The sequence below is a fragment of the Camelus bactrianus genome, chromosome 32 (assembly GCF_048773025.1).
Source record: "Camelus bactrianus isolate YW-2024 breed Bactrian camel chromosome 32, ASM4877302v1, whole genome shotgun sequence".
NCBI classification, from domain to species: Eukaryota; Metazoa; Chordata; class Mammalia; order Artiodactyla; family Camelidae; genus Camelus; species Camelus bactrianus.
In genome coordinates this window covers 19547621-19559212 of record NC_133570.1, presented here as the reverse complement: position 1 = coordinate 19559212, position 11592 = coordinate 19547621, and the positions used below count along the sequence as shown (strand labels likewise).

Genomic DNA, 11592 nt, shown 5'->3' with positions numbered 1-11592 from the left:
TTCCCCCTTGTCTGGCACCCTCAGCTCCGTGTGCTGGCCCTGGGTCAGAAGATGGGCAGGGCTGGAGTGAGATGAGGTCCTCTCTGGGGTGACCAGCACTGCTGCCCTTCTCCCCTGGGGGCCAGCAGAGACTCAGCTCAGCCAGGCAGAGGGCGGCCAGTGTGGCTGTGACTCGCCCAGGTAAGAAGTAGCTCTGGATCCGGGGAGGGAAGCCAGGACTCCGTCTGCCATCCGGCCCCTATGCCTGCCCATGTGGAGCTGGTGCCCGAGCATGAGATGGCATGACTGGGGCATGGCTGGGAGCTGGGTCTCTGGTCTGGGTGGGGTGGCGCAGTCGGGGACCCAGGAGGATAGGCCCCAGGCATGGGAGAATGGTCGTCTGAGCTTCTTGGCACCAACACCAGGGATGGCTTCTGCCATGGAGGAGCCCCCTGATTGGTAGGGGGACCACACAGGCTACTCAGATTTGCAGCCTCCAGGCCCCAGCTCTGCTTCCTGCCTCAACTGCACCTGCACTCCAGTTCCAGATTCTGTGCTGGGGTGGCTGTGGGTAATGTGGCCCTCAGGTCACTGGGCCTCTGGTCAGGGGCCCAAAGGGTAGGGTGGCTGCTGGGACACCTCAGATGCTCCATGTTCTATGAGCTTCTGCCCTTCCTAAAAATCCCCACTGATGGGGGAACTGAGGCCAAATCTGGGAGCCCGCTGAGCCTCAGGCTCCTCATCTCTGAAATGGGCTGATTCTCTAGCCCCGGCAGGTGTCTGGAGGACAGCTGGGTTCGAGTCTAAGGAGGGTCAGAGGAAGGGACTCAGCAGAAGGCCAGGGGCTTCCTCAGGCCATGCCAGGGAGTAGGGCCAGGAGACTTCAGCCTCATCATGTCCCCCTCCAGAAGGAGGCTTCTGCCCCCCGCACTTCCCCCCATGGCCCCGGGAACAGGGATGGGTTGGCTGTGTGGTCCTGGGCACATGGTACCCTCTCCTGCCTAACAGACCCCAGCAGCTACTGGGCCCTGTACAAATTCCTCCTTGATTTCCCAGGAGCCCCTGGACAGTGGGAAGCGTTAGTGCTACATACAGACCAGGGTGGGGCGCGGGCAGGGTGCAGGCGGGGCCGGGCCGTCCTCAGAGTCACCACCAGGCCCCCCACAGCCAGGCCACAGCTCCATGCAAGGCCTGTGAGGCGGGTGGGGTGGGGCTGCTGGACGTTCAGGCCCTGAAGTACACACTGAGGGAGAGGACTGCAGGCGGTGGTGGGTGTGGAGTGTGCCCCATGCACCGCGCGGGCCAGACGGGGCGCCCAGGTGGCGCCTATTTCATGCCGCTGCGCAGCACCTGGTTGGCCGCGATGAGCATAACGCTGATGATGAAGGCGATGGCGAAGGCGCAGATCAGGCTCTTGCGCACGCACGTCTGGCGGATCTGCTGGTTGGAGCAGGCTGTGGCCGCCCCCCCGGAGCACCAGAGAGAGAGACAGAAGGGGACAGCGAAGCGAAGGAATCAGGGGTCACCTGCACTTCTGCACACAGGGACACGAGGTGGGGGACAGGCTGGGAGGCCCCCAGGCCCCTCCCCTGCCCGAGCAGCTGGCCCGCCCGCGGGGTCCCGGGGTGGGGCACTCACTCTCCACGTCCACGGGGGACTCCTCCGCCGTGCCCAGGTGGCTCTCCTCCTCCGTCATGATGATGTTCTCTATGTCCTTCATGGACAGGTGCTCACAGAAGGTGTCGTAGAGCAGCCGCTTCAGCTCGTCCACGGTCAGCTTCTGCATGTCGCACTTGGGTAGGGGGAGACACAGTGCTCTGGCCGCCAGCACCACCATGAGCCCCACCCTGCACCCGTGGCCACACAAGCCTCCAGACTCAGGAGGGCTGGGAAGCACTCATTCTATTCCTTGAGTCCTCGACCAACACTGGCCTCCCCTGGAAGCCTATGGCCCTCTGGGAGACAAGACATCAGTGGACAGAAGCCTGAAGGTGTCACCCCCCTTTACAGTGTGGGCCCTATTACAGCCCTCCATTGTGCACACAACCCTGGGTCCCAGTCAGCCAGGATGTACCTTCCAGAAGACAGTGTCAAAGTCAGTGCCATGGAACTTCTCTGGGATCCCCGAGGTGGAGAGCTTGGGTCCCAGGAGGGTCACAAACTCCTCAAAGTCCACTTGGCCATCACCTAGAGCAGGCGCAGGTCCAGTCAGCTGGTGAGGCTGCACCCGGGCACCTTGGGCTACTGTGGGACCTCAGGCAGGGCCCCTCCCCGGAGCCTTGAGTCAGTTTTGGGGGCACCTAATGTGCCAGGCTCTGGGCTGATGCTGAAGCCACCAAGTGTGCTGAGGCCCCACCCAGCAAGGCAGCAGCTGGGCCTCGCTTGTGGGAGACACGATTCACTCCGAACCCGACACAGCTTCTCAGCACCTGCTGCTGTCCCAGAGCCAGTGTGGGGCCCAACACCCTCTCCACCACACGGACAGGAAATGAAACTCGGGATAGGGGACCACCTACACGAGCCCCCACCTGCTCTCTGGGCGGAGAGGAGGCAGGGGAGGAGGCCACAGAGGGATGAGAGGAGGGGACTGGGCATTACTGGTTCTAATGAGTTTTTCCTTAATAAAATGCCAGGTGGCAAATTCAACGAAATGATTTTTTATTTTCGGTGACGGGAACTAGGGTATTTAGTATGTCCATCCTACTTTTCTGTACTTTAAAAATTTCTTGGAATACGGGGCAAGAGGTGCGGAGTCTCCACTCCCTGGTGTGTCTGGGGCTGTCACACTCTCTGGTCTCAATTCTCCAGGCTGAGAAATGGGACCAGACCTGGCTGCAAATTGCCTTGGTTGTGAAGGTGGCTGGGAGTGGGGAGAGTGAGAGGCCCCCAGTGGGCTCAGGCTCACTGGCTCAGCCCCCCCAGGTGAGGGGTGAGGAGACTGAGGCGGGAGGGTGCTCACCATCCATGTCCAGCCGCTGGATGATAACCTCCAGCTCCACCTCGTTGGGCATGTAGCCCAGGGAGCGCATGGCTGTGCCCAGCTCCTGCTTGGAGATGAAGCCGTTGCCATCACGGTCAAAGACTTTGAAGGCCTCTCGGATCTCTGTGGGAGGAGCAGAGCAGTTTGGGACCTCACTCCTGTCCTCCAGACCCCACTTCCCAGACCCCCAGGATCCCAGAACCTGCAGCCTGAGCCCAGGATGGGGAATCCACCCCAGAGCCTGCAGGTCTGGTCAGAGACAACTGGCAGGTGGCCCAAGAGTCCCCTGTAGTGCTGCTGCCCTGGGGCTCAGGGCAGGCCAAGCTGGCAGCAAAGGTGTGCCCGGGCCGAAGCAGTGATGAGACCGCCCCAGGGCTCTCAGCTCCGCGTGCCAGGCTTCCACAGCCTCTCCAGACGTGCTCACGACGACCCCGTGTGGCCAGTACCACGGATCCCACTGTGCAGGGAAGGATGCCGCCAGCCAGGATGCTGATCACCTCTGTGAGCTGGAAGGCTTCCCTGCCCACCCCCAACTCCTTCCATCCCGCTCCCCTCACCCCAACCGCACCCCGCCCCCTCCCTCAGCTCGTTAACACCCAGCGACACTGTTAACAGAGCCCACGTGAGGCAGCCGGAGCTCCGGCTAATGGGCTGACGGCCTGGTGCAGACAGCCTCCTGGAGCGTAAGGTTTGGAGGACGGATGGAGGGGCCGCAGCAGGCCCAGGCCAGCTCAGATGCGGGGGGTCATTCTTCCCCCTAGTTGTATGAAGACTGAGGCCTGAGAACCTGGGTGACTCAGGGGTGGGGAGCAAGGCACTGGGCTGGGGGCCTGGGAACAAGCAACCCAATGAGTGACCTTGGGTCAGCCTCAGTCTTACCCACAATAAAATGGGTAGTAATGGTGTGAAGATAAAGAGTCTCACCAAGGAGGTCCAGGAACTGTTGTGGGTTGAGAGGTTCTAACCTCTCCCCATTCACCTTTGTTCTATGTGTTTCTCTGCTTGCTGTCCCTTCATGGTTACTCAGCCCAAGAAGGGTCCTACAGAGCATTTCCTGTTCAATCCACCCTCACCCTCTCTGCTCCAGCTCCCGGGGGTCTCCTTGTTCAATTCACCTTTGCCTAAACTGTTCCCCTAGGTGGGGCTTCAGCAGCCAGAAGTGAGCTTGTGTGCCTGTGCATGCGTGTGTGTGCTTGTGCGTGTGCATGTGCGTGCATGGATTTGGAAGTAGAGACAGACAAGACGCCCCCACGCTGCATACCCAGAAAACGAGGCCCAGAGAGGCTAGGTGGCCAGCCCAGGGTCAGTGTGGGGTCAGGGCTGTTTCTGGTGAGGGCAAGAGTTAGGCTGGCCCAGGCCTGGCCTTAGGGGTCTGTGAACCCTTGAAACTGATGGTAGAATCCTGCAACTTGGGGTCATTCCCTGATTCTGCTGGACCCACTACAGCCCAGAGAGGGTGGCCATGTGTCTCAAGCCACACAGCAAGGTCGCTTGGGCTGGAACCCCAAACTTCATCAAGCTCTTCCTACCTAGTGTCTGTACCTAAGGCCTAGAGCTTCCACCAGTTGACACACGTGCTAAGACAGGGACAGTGGGCCACACTTGAGTTGCCTAGGCCCCCAGGCCCTCTGACTCTGGACTGCCCCCTACCCATCCAAGACAGGGCTTGAGAACCTGGTCTCCTAACCAGTGGCCCCATGGCCAGGAGAGCAGCTGGGAAGGGAGAGCTGGGCCAGGCTCAGGGGCCTCTGTGAACCCCAGCCTCTGGGAACTCCAGGCCAACTCCCGTCTAAGTTTTCCAGGGCTACTGAGGAGACAGTGAGCACCCCATCTCCAGACATGTATGAGCAGAGGCCCAGCAGTTACAGAGGCTGCTGAGGGGATTCCAATCACCTGGGAGTCTCTGAGCAGAGATGCAGGCACTGACCATGCAACCAGGCACACTCCTGCCCACCCCTCCACAACATACTTAGGTCTCTGGCTGGCACCATTGTCCTCCTGACCCAGCCACAGGCTCCGCCCACCTCAGGTGTCCTGAACTCCAGCCCAAGAGGCTCTTTCAGTCCTGATGGGCACCAGGGCTGCTCCACCTCCAGGCCTTTACACATGAGGCTCCTTTGGCCTGGAATGCTTTCCCCCCACCATAGTGACCTCTGACGGACCCCTGGTTCCCAGCATGGGTGGCATCACATCCCTGGTGCCCTCCTGCCCCTGCCAGACAACTGTGGCCCTCCTCTGGGCTCTCTTAGACCCCACTCTTCCCCAAGGATTCCTTCCTAACCACGCTGGATTGTGAACTATGAGTCCATGGGAGCAGGGACCAGGTGGGTCTTGTTTACCACTGTGTCTCCGTGACCTGGAACAGTGTCTGTTCTTCAGGTATAACCATTTGCTAATAAATGGTTAAGTGAATGAATGGCTGATGCAGGGAACCCACCTATCTGGAGCACAGACAAAGGAGTGAGCAGAAGTTCACGTTCCACTTGATGGGGGGCCATCACTCAGAGCCCACTTACTCTTAGTTTATAAATGATCCTAGCAAGGGCAAGCATTCACTTTTACTCCCCAAGCAGGCAAGAAGCAGAAGGGAGGCTGAGGATGCTTCTTGTTCCCTTGTGCGGCCCCTAAGGACCCCCCTCCTCCCCCTGGGCCGCCACAGGTGAAGGGGATGAAGCCGAGGTCAGGGGTGGGGGAACTGTTCTCAGACCCCTCATGTCATGGCCTGGTTTGGGAAGTGGGAACCCAGGGTGGCACCCTACCTTTCTGGGTCCTCAGGGTGAGATGGCAAAATTCTGGACCCACAGTGTGGCTGTAATGGGTGCTGGCTCTCTCTCCTGCAAGGAGTTGGGGTCCAAGCTGTCCCTCCCACCCTGGCAGGGACCAGGTGTGGCTTCCAGAGCCCAGGGATGCTTCAGTTGGAACCCCTGACCTCCTTCTGGAAGTCCCGAGAAAACGCACTGGGCTCGATAGGAGACAGTTCCAAGGCAGGTGAATCTTGGGGAATGTGGGCAGGCAACAGGCCCAGAGGCGACTTTCTCAGGCAGGACTAACCTCCCAAGACCACTAGACTGATCCGAAGACTGCCACTTCCTCATCCAAGATCCCTTCAGCCCCTCCTCCCTGGCGCGTCCAGCTCACACCTTAGTCTTGCTCTGTATTTTCACCTTTGCCAAGAGCAGTGCCCCAGCACCTGCTGACCCTTGAGGCCAAGTTCAGGGATCACCTTCTCGGCCAGAGAATCAGCTCCAAGTCACACAGACTCAGGGTCAAATCCCAGCTCTCCTACATCCCTGCTGGGTGGCCCTGAGCGGGTGTTTGCTCACCTGTACAATGGGGCTGCGGAAAAGACTAAATAAGAAAATCAGGTGTGTAAGGGCTTGGCCGGGCTGGGCCTGGCTCAGAACAGGATGCTACAAATTAGAACCCCCCAGACGTTCAGGCAGAGCCGGAAGGAGAGAGAGGACTAGGTGAGTTTGGGACTCCAGGTCCACCTTCCCTGGTGCCAGTGGCTGCGGGCCTGTGTTTGGAATCTGGCTCTGGCGTGTGTCAGCCAAGTGTCCTGGGCGAGGCACTCCCCTCTCTGAATCTCAAGAGCCTCATCTGTGAGATGGGAACATGACTCCTGCCCGGGTGACTCTGCTGGGGGCTCCCCAAGTGGGGTGAGGGTTGTGACTTCCCTGCTGCTGCCATGGGCACACCCCAGCTGGGTGTGCTTCCCCAGAAGCCTCGCTGTTTCCGCCCCGTGAGGCTGGGGCAGCCTGCTGGGCTCCATCTTGGCATGCGGATGCCTGGTCCGGGAAGGGCTGGCAGGGCCTCTGGGTTTCCAGGCTGACACTGTCTCCTACCTGCCGCCTCCAGCCTGAAACCCCAGTCCCCTCCCTGGCCCGGGCATGTGGAGCTGCATCAGGGCCAGAGTCCCCAGCAGGCCCCCAGGAATGCCAGGTCTCAGGGAGCAGGAGTCCAGAGAGGGGGCACACGGGCTGAAGGTCACTTTGAGGGGGGCAGTGTCTGTCCTCTGCGGCGACTGCCACTGCCACTGGCCCCGAGCGCCACCACTCTGGCCTCCCTGAGTTCCTGGCCTGCACAGAGGAAGCTGATGGGCTTGCAGGGAAGAGGGGCAGGAAAAGGGACTCCCCTGCCCCCTGTATCCTGAATGCCCCCAGTTGCCTACTGTCAATGCAGACTCCACCATTTGACGGAACAGGCAAATGCAAAGCCCAGAACCCTGCCCTGGTGGCTGCCTGTCGGTCTGTCTTCCTCCTCCTCTCTCTGACAGGGCTGGGCTAGAGCCTGCAGCTGCCCAGTTCCCATCCTTAGGTGCTCAAGTCCACAGATGCCCCCAGCCTCAGTGCTCCCACAGGCCCTGGGGGGTCTCTGCTCTTTGTGTATATCAGGGAGAATCTGGGAGATCCTGTATCTCTGCCTCAAGAGGACAGGTGGCCCCAGGCCAGCTCTGCCCAGCCATGTCTACCCTGCCAACTGCCATCCACGGGTCCCCAGGTGCCTCTACTTGCCCTTCAAGGCCCCCTTTCCACCCAGCCCCTCCCCCAGCCTGCCTTTCCGGTCTGGCCTCCTGCAGGCATAACCTGTGTTCCTTCCTCATGGGCCATCTCCAATCCTACAGACAACCCCCCAGCCCCGTCATGGCCTCCTTACTGCCCTCCCTGGGGCCCTGGGCCCCAACTCACACCAAGCCCTGTGCTGAGAACTTCCACCTCATCTTCTGTCACCAGCAGTGCTGGGGAGGGGCAATGCCAACCTCCTTACAGATGGAGAAACAGAAGCAAGAGAGGCAAGTGATTGGCCAAGGTCACTCCATAAGTCGAGGGTGCAGAGACTCAAGCCCACCATTGCTTGGCTAGGAAGCTCTCACCTTAACCCGGCACTGTCCCCTCCCTTCCTAGTTCTCCCCGTTGGACTAACTGCCCCTGGATTTCTGCAGCCAGGCACGTACTGTCTGCAGCACTTCACCCCAAGCTGCTGGGCTCCCTCTCCTCGGCACCCATTACTCTCCCACCGATGGGTGTCCTTCCAGCCAAGCGCCTGGGTCTTACGCATACTACCCTGGGGCAGGAGCACTAATGGGACACTGGGGAGGTGGAGGGGGCAGAAGGGGGATCTGTGCCACGGATGGTCACACTTCCCACGGAGTCTTGGCATTCAAGGACCACTGGGGCCTACAGAGACTTGGTCTCCTAGAAGGAGGGCTTCCAGAGTGCCTGCAGCCAAGAAGGGGGTTGATCATGGAGGACTTCCTGTCCCCATCTGTAGCTGCCTGAGGGCCAGGAGATGGGCTGGGGCTATCAGGCATCTGCCTGCCCCAGGGAGGGCCCTGCCCTTCAGATGCTTCCTGTGCCAGACCCCTTTGCTCTGCACCGCCCAGGAGAAGCGGACGGGAGAAGAGCAGAGAGTGCGTTTGGCGTGGCTGGTGACTAACGTTCCTGGGCTTCTGCCAGCATGTCTGCCGTGCATGCGGCCTCCTTGCCCCTGCACTGCCTGCCCTGTGCCCTGCTCACACCTGCATCCCAGCCTCTCCTCAGTGTCTCCCCTTCTTTGGGGTCTGCCCTCCAGGGCTGGGAGATTAGGAGAGGAGGGACCCAGTGAGGCCCGTAGCAGGGCTGCCAGGGTCATGGTGAGGTGCTGGAAGCAAGAGGAAGGCATGAGGAGGAAGCTGCCTGGGGTGTGTGCGGTGGGGACAAGGTTTACCCCTGCCCAAGCGGCCAGGAAGAAGGGATGGATGAGGGCCCGTGGAGAGGGAAACGGGTAAGAGGTCTGGGCTGGCCCCGGGCAGGAGAAGACAATGTTAGGGAAAAGACAGCCTGTGCCCCATCCCCTGCTCTCTTGGCCTTCATCATACTCCCTCCTCTTCCCAGGCCCTGAACAAGGTTCTGGTTCCTGGGCCTCGGCCTAGACAGGGCAGGGAATTGGGCTTTGGAGTTCAAGGCCAGAGCCTCAGCAGCGGCACCCATCCATCTGTCCTGCCCGCATCAGACACCAGACCCCATTTCCATGGCTCTCCCAACCTCTGGGGGCTTTCAAGAGGACGTGGTGAGAAGCAGGTGGCTCACAGCCTGTGGTGCAGTGCCTGCGGGGGGCGGGGGTATCTGCCTTCCCCTTCTTGATCTTCTCCCTGACCCAGTCTAACTCCCCCAAGATCTGTTCCCTCCAGGGCTTAGGGATGAGAATGGACCTCTCTCCGTGGCTTCTCTCATGCTCCCACCACCATCTCTGACTGTGCTGGTGTCTCGGCTGCACCCCCAAAGGCCCTGTTGAGCCCCAGATCTCAGAGACCCCTGGAACTAAGATACCTGAAGAGAGGCCCAGTCTCTGGGTGATCACGGCCCCTCCCCCAAAGGCTGACAAGCAGATCCCAAGGGGCCAAGACTCCCATCAGCCCAGAGCCCCTCACTCCACTCCATACAGCCCCCTGGGAGGTCTAGGGGGAGGGGAAACCTGAGCTCCTGCCCCCAGCCCAGTAGGGGAAGAGCTCACAGGCCCCAAGGGTCTCACTGTCCCTCAGAATCCTCTGTCCAGGGACCCCAGCCCCTGCCATCTGCTCTGATCTCACCTAGCCTGCTGCCTAAGGTCCCCATTCCTGTCCAGAGGCGGAGGGACTCCAGGAGGACAGATTTAGGTCCTGGCCTTTCTGCTTTTCCCTTCTAGGCTTGGTTATCGCGACCATGCAGCCCAATCTGGCCACTTGTTGTCGCCACCACCTCCCGGGCCGCCTTCCCAGCACTTCGGGCTGGGGGTCCCCGCAGGGCTGTGAAGATGGGGCTAAGGCCACAAAAGGGGCTGGGGGCAGCCGGCAAGAGCAGGACAGTCGCCCTCTCCCCTTCTCTCGCTGCCCGAGCAGATTGGATTTTAAAAGCGACACGAGCGGAATGTCAATGCGAGCGCAGAGCCGCGGGCGGGCGCCGCGGAGGGGATCAGGATGCGGGTGCCCCGGCCGGGCCAGCGCAGGGGGCACAGCTCGGACCCCCAACCCAACCCGCCGCGTTGCCGCACCGTCACCGCGGACTGCGCGGCCCCGTGACCCCGCTGCGGGGCCCGGCAAGTTTCCGCAGCGCGAGGGACCACGCGGGCAGGGGCCGGGCCGCCCCTCCCCGTTGGCGACCCCCACCGCGGCGCCCACGGGTGAGAACTGGTCCTGCCCCCCCGCGCAGCTGCTCTCTGGAGCGCCCACCTGGCAAGGCGGCACCTGCAGACAGCCCCCTCCGCCCCCTACGCCCCTAGTCCGCGCTTCACCTGGGCGCACAGGTAGGAGGGCCGGCGGGCCGGGGTCCCGGCGGGGCACTCACCCTCCAGCTCGTCCTCAGGGATGTCCACGGGGCGCTGCTCCGACAGCAGGTTGGGCACGGTGTAGATGCCCCGGTACATCAACGCCGCCGTTACCGGGTGGAACGGCATCTTGGAGGCTCCGCGCCCGCCCGCCCGCCGCAAACTTTGAGGTCGGGGCTCATGGGCCGGCGGCGGCCCCGGGGGCGGCTGGAGCGGGCGGGGCGCGCGGCTGCGGAGGGCGGCCCAGAGGCGGCAGCGGCGGCGAGGCAGGGGGCGCCCCTCCAGGGGCCTAGCGCCCCCAGGCCCCGGGCCGCCGGTCCATGCCGCCCCCTCCCTCGTCGGGCTGCCGGCCCGGGCCCCGCAGGGGCGGCGGGGGCGGCGCCGCTCCGGCCTCTCCGCTCGGGCCGCTGCGCGCTGCGCTCGCCGCGCCGGCTCCCCGGTGCCCCGCGCGCTCCGAGCTGCGCGCTGCTCGCCGCCTGCTTGTCCGCTCGCCGGCGCGGCCGCCCGGCCCGCCGCTCCGGCTCTCGCTGCCTCCCCTGCTCGTTCGCTGGCTCGCTCGCTCTGTGCCGCGCTGGCTGCGCTCCACGCCTCCCCCGCCCGCCCGCCCCCTCCGCGCTCCCCCCACCCCCGCCCGCCCTTTCCCGCCGCCGGCCCCTGCGCCTAGCCCGCCGGGGGTTTCTTCTCCCCTTCGCCCCGGGCTCCCCTTTTTCCCTACGGAGAATCACTTGCGGCTCCCTCTCCACACACACACACCAAGTCCGCAGCCAGCAGGACTAAGGGGGGGGGCTGGGGGGACCCTTCCTTCCAGCCCCTTGGCCGGCCCCCACTTGCCAAGACAGAGAGCAGGGAACTGAGGACCAGAGACAGCGAGCACAGGTCGATCCCAGACGCCTGTGTCCCCGAAGAGAATCACACAGTGTTGGTGCCTGCAGAGGCTCCAAAGTGGGGAAACTGAGGCTGAGAGAGAAGGGCGTTGACCAAGGTCACGGGACAGGGCTGGCAGGCAGGAGCGGGGGACAGGTCTGGAGCAGGCTCCTTTACCCTCTGGCTGAGACCTCCCACCTGACCTTGCCCCCAGTGGTGGAATCCCAGTCCTGGCTCCTTCCCGAGCCCTCACCACTGGGCCTGCAAAGAGGGAGCCAGGGTCTGTCTCCTGGCTCCTCAAGCAGTGAGGGACAGAGAGGTGGCTGGGTGCCTGCAGGCCCTGGTGTGTCAGTTCACATGGCTCCAGGTTAGACCTAATGCTTTATGCAGGGTTCTCCGAGGCCACAGGGCATGTGTACTTGTGGGGTGAGGGGGCTGGTGTTCGTGGGAGCAGCATGTGTGTGCATGTATCTGTTATCCTCGAGGGT

General features: G+C 62.4%; 1 protein-coding gene across 1 annotated transcript; it reads right to left on the bottom strand.

Moving 5' to 3' along the window:
* Positions 1–126: 126 nt before the first annotated feature.
* Positions 127–10810, bottom strand: CABP7 (calcium binding protein 7). The gene is made up of 5 exons (XM_074356783.1): positions 10261–10810; positions 2939–3082; positions 2054–2166; positions 1618–1771; positions 127–1433 (listed from the first exon to the last, which is right to left on the bottom strand). The coding sequence occupies exons 1-5, from the start codon at positions 10367–10369 to the stop codon at positions 1306–1308; spliced, it is 648 nt and encodes a 215-aa protein (XP_074212884.1). The 5' UTR covers positions 10370–10810; the 3' UTR covers positions 127–1305.
* Between the last annotated feature and the right edge of the window lie 782 nt (positions 10811–11592).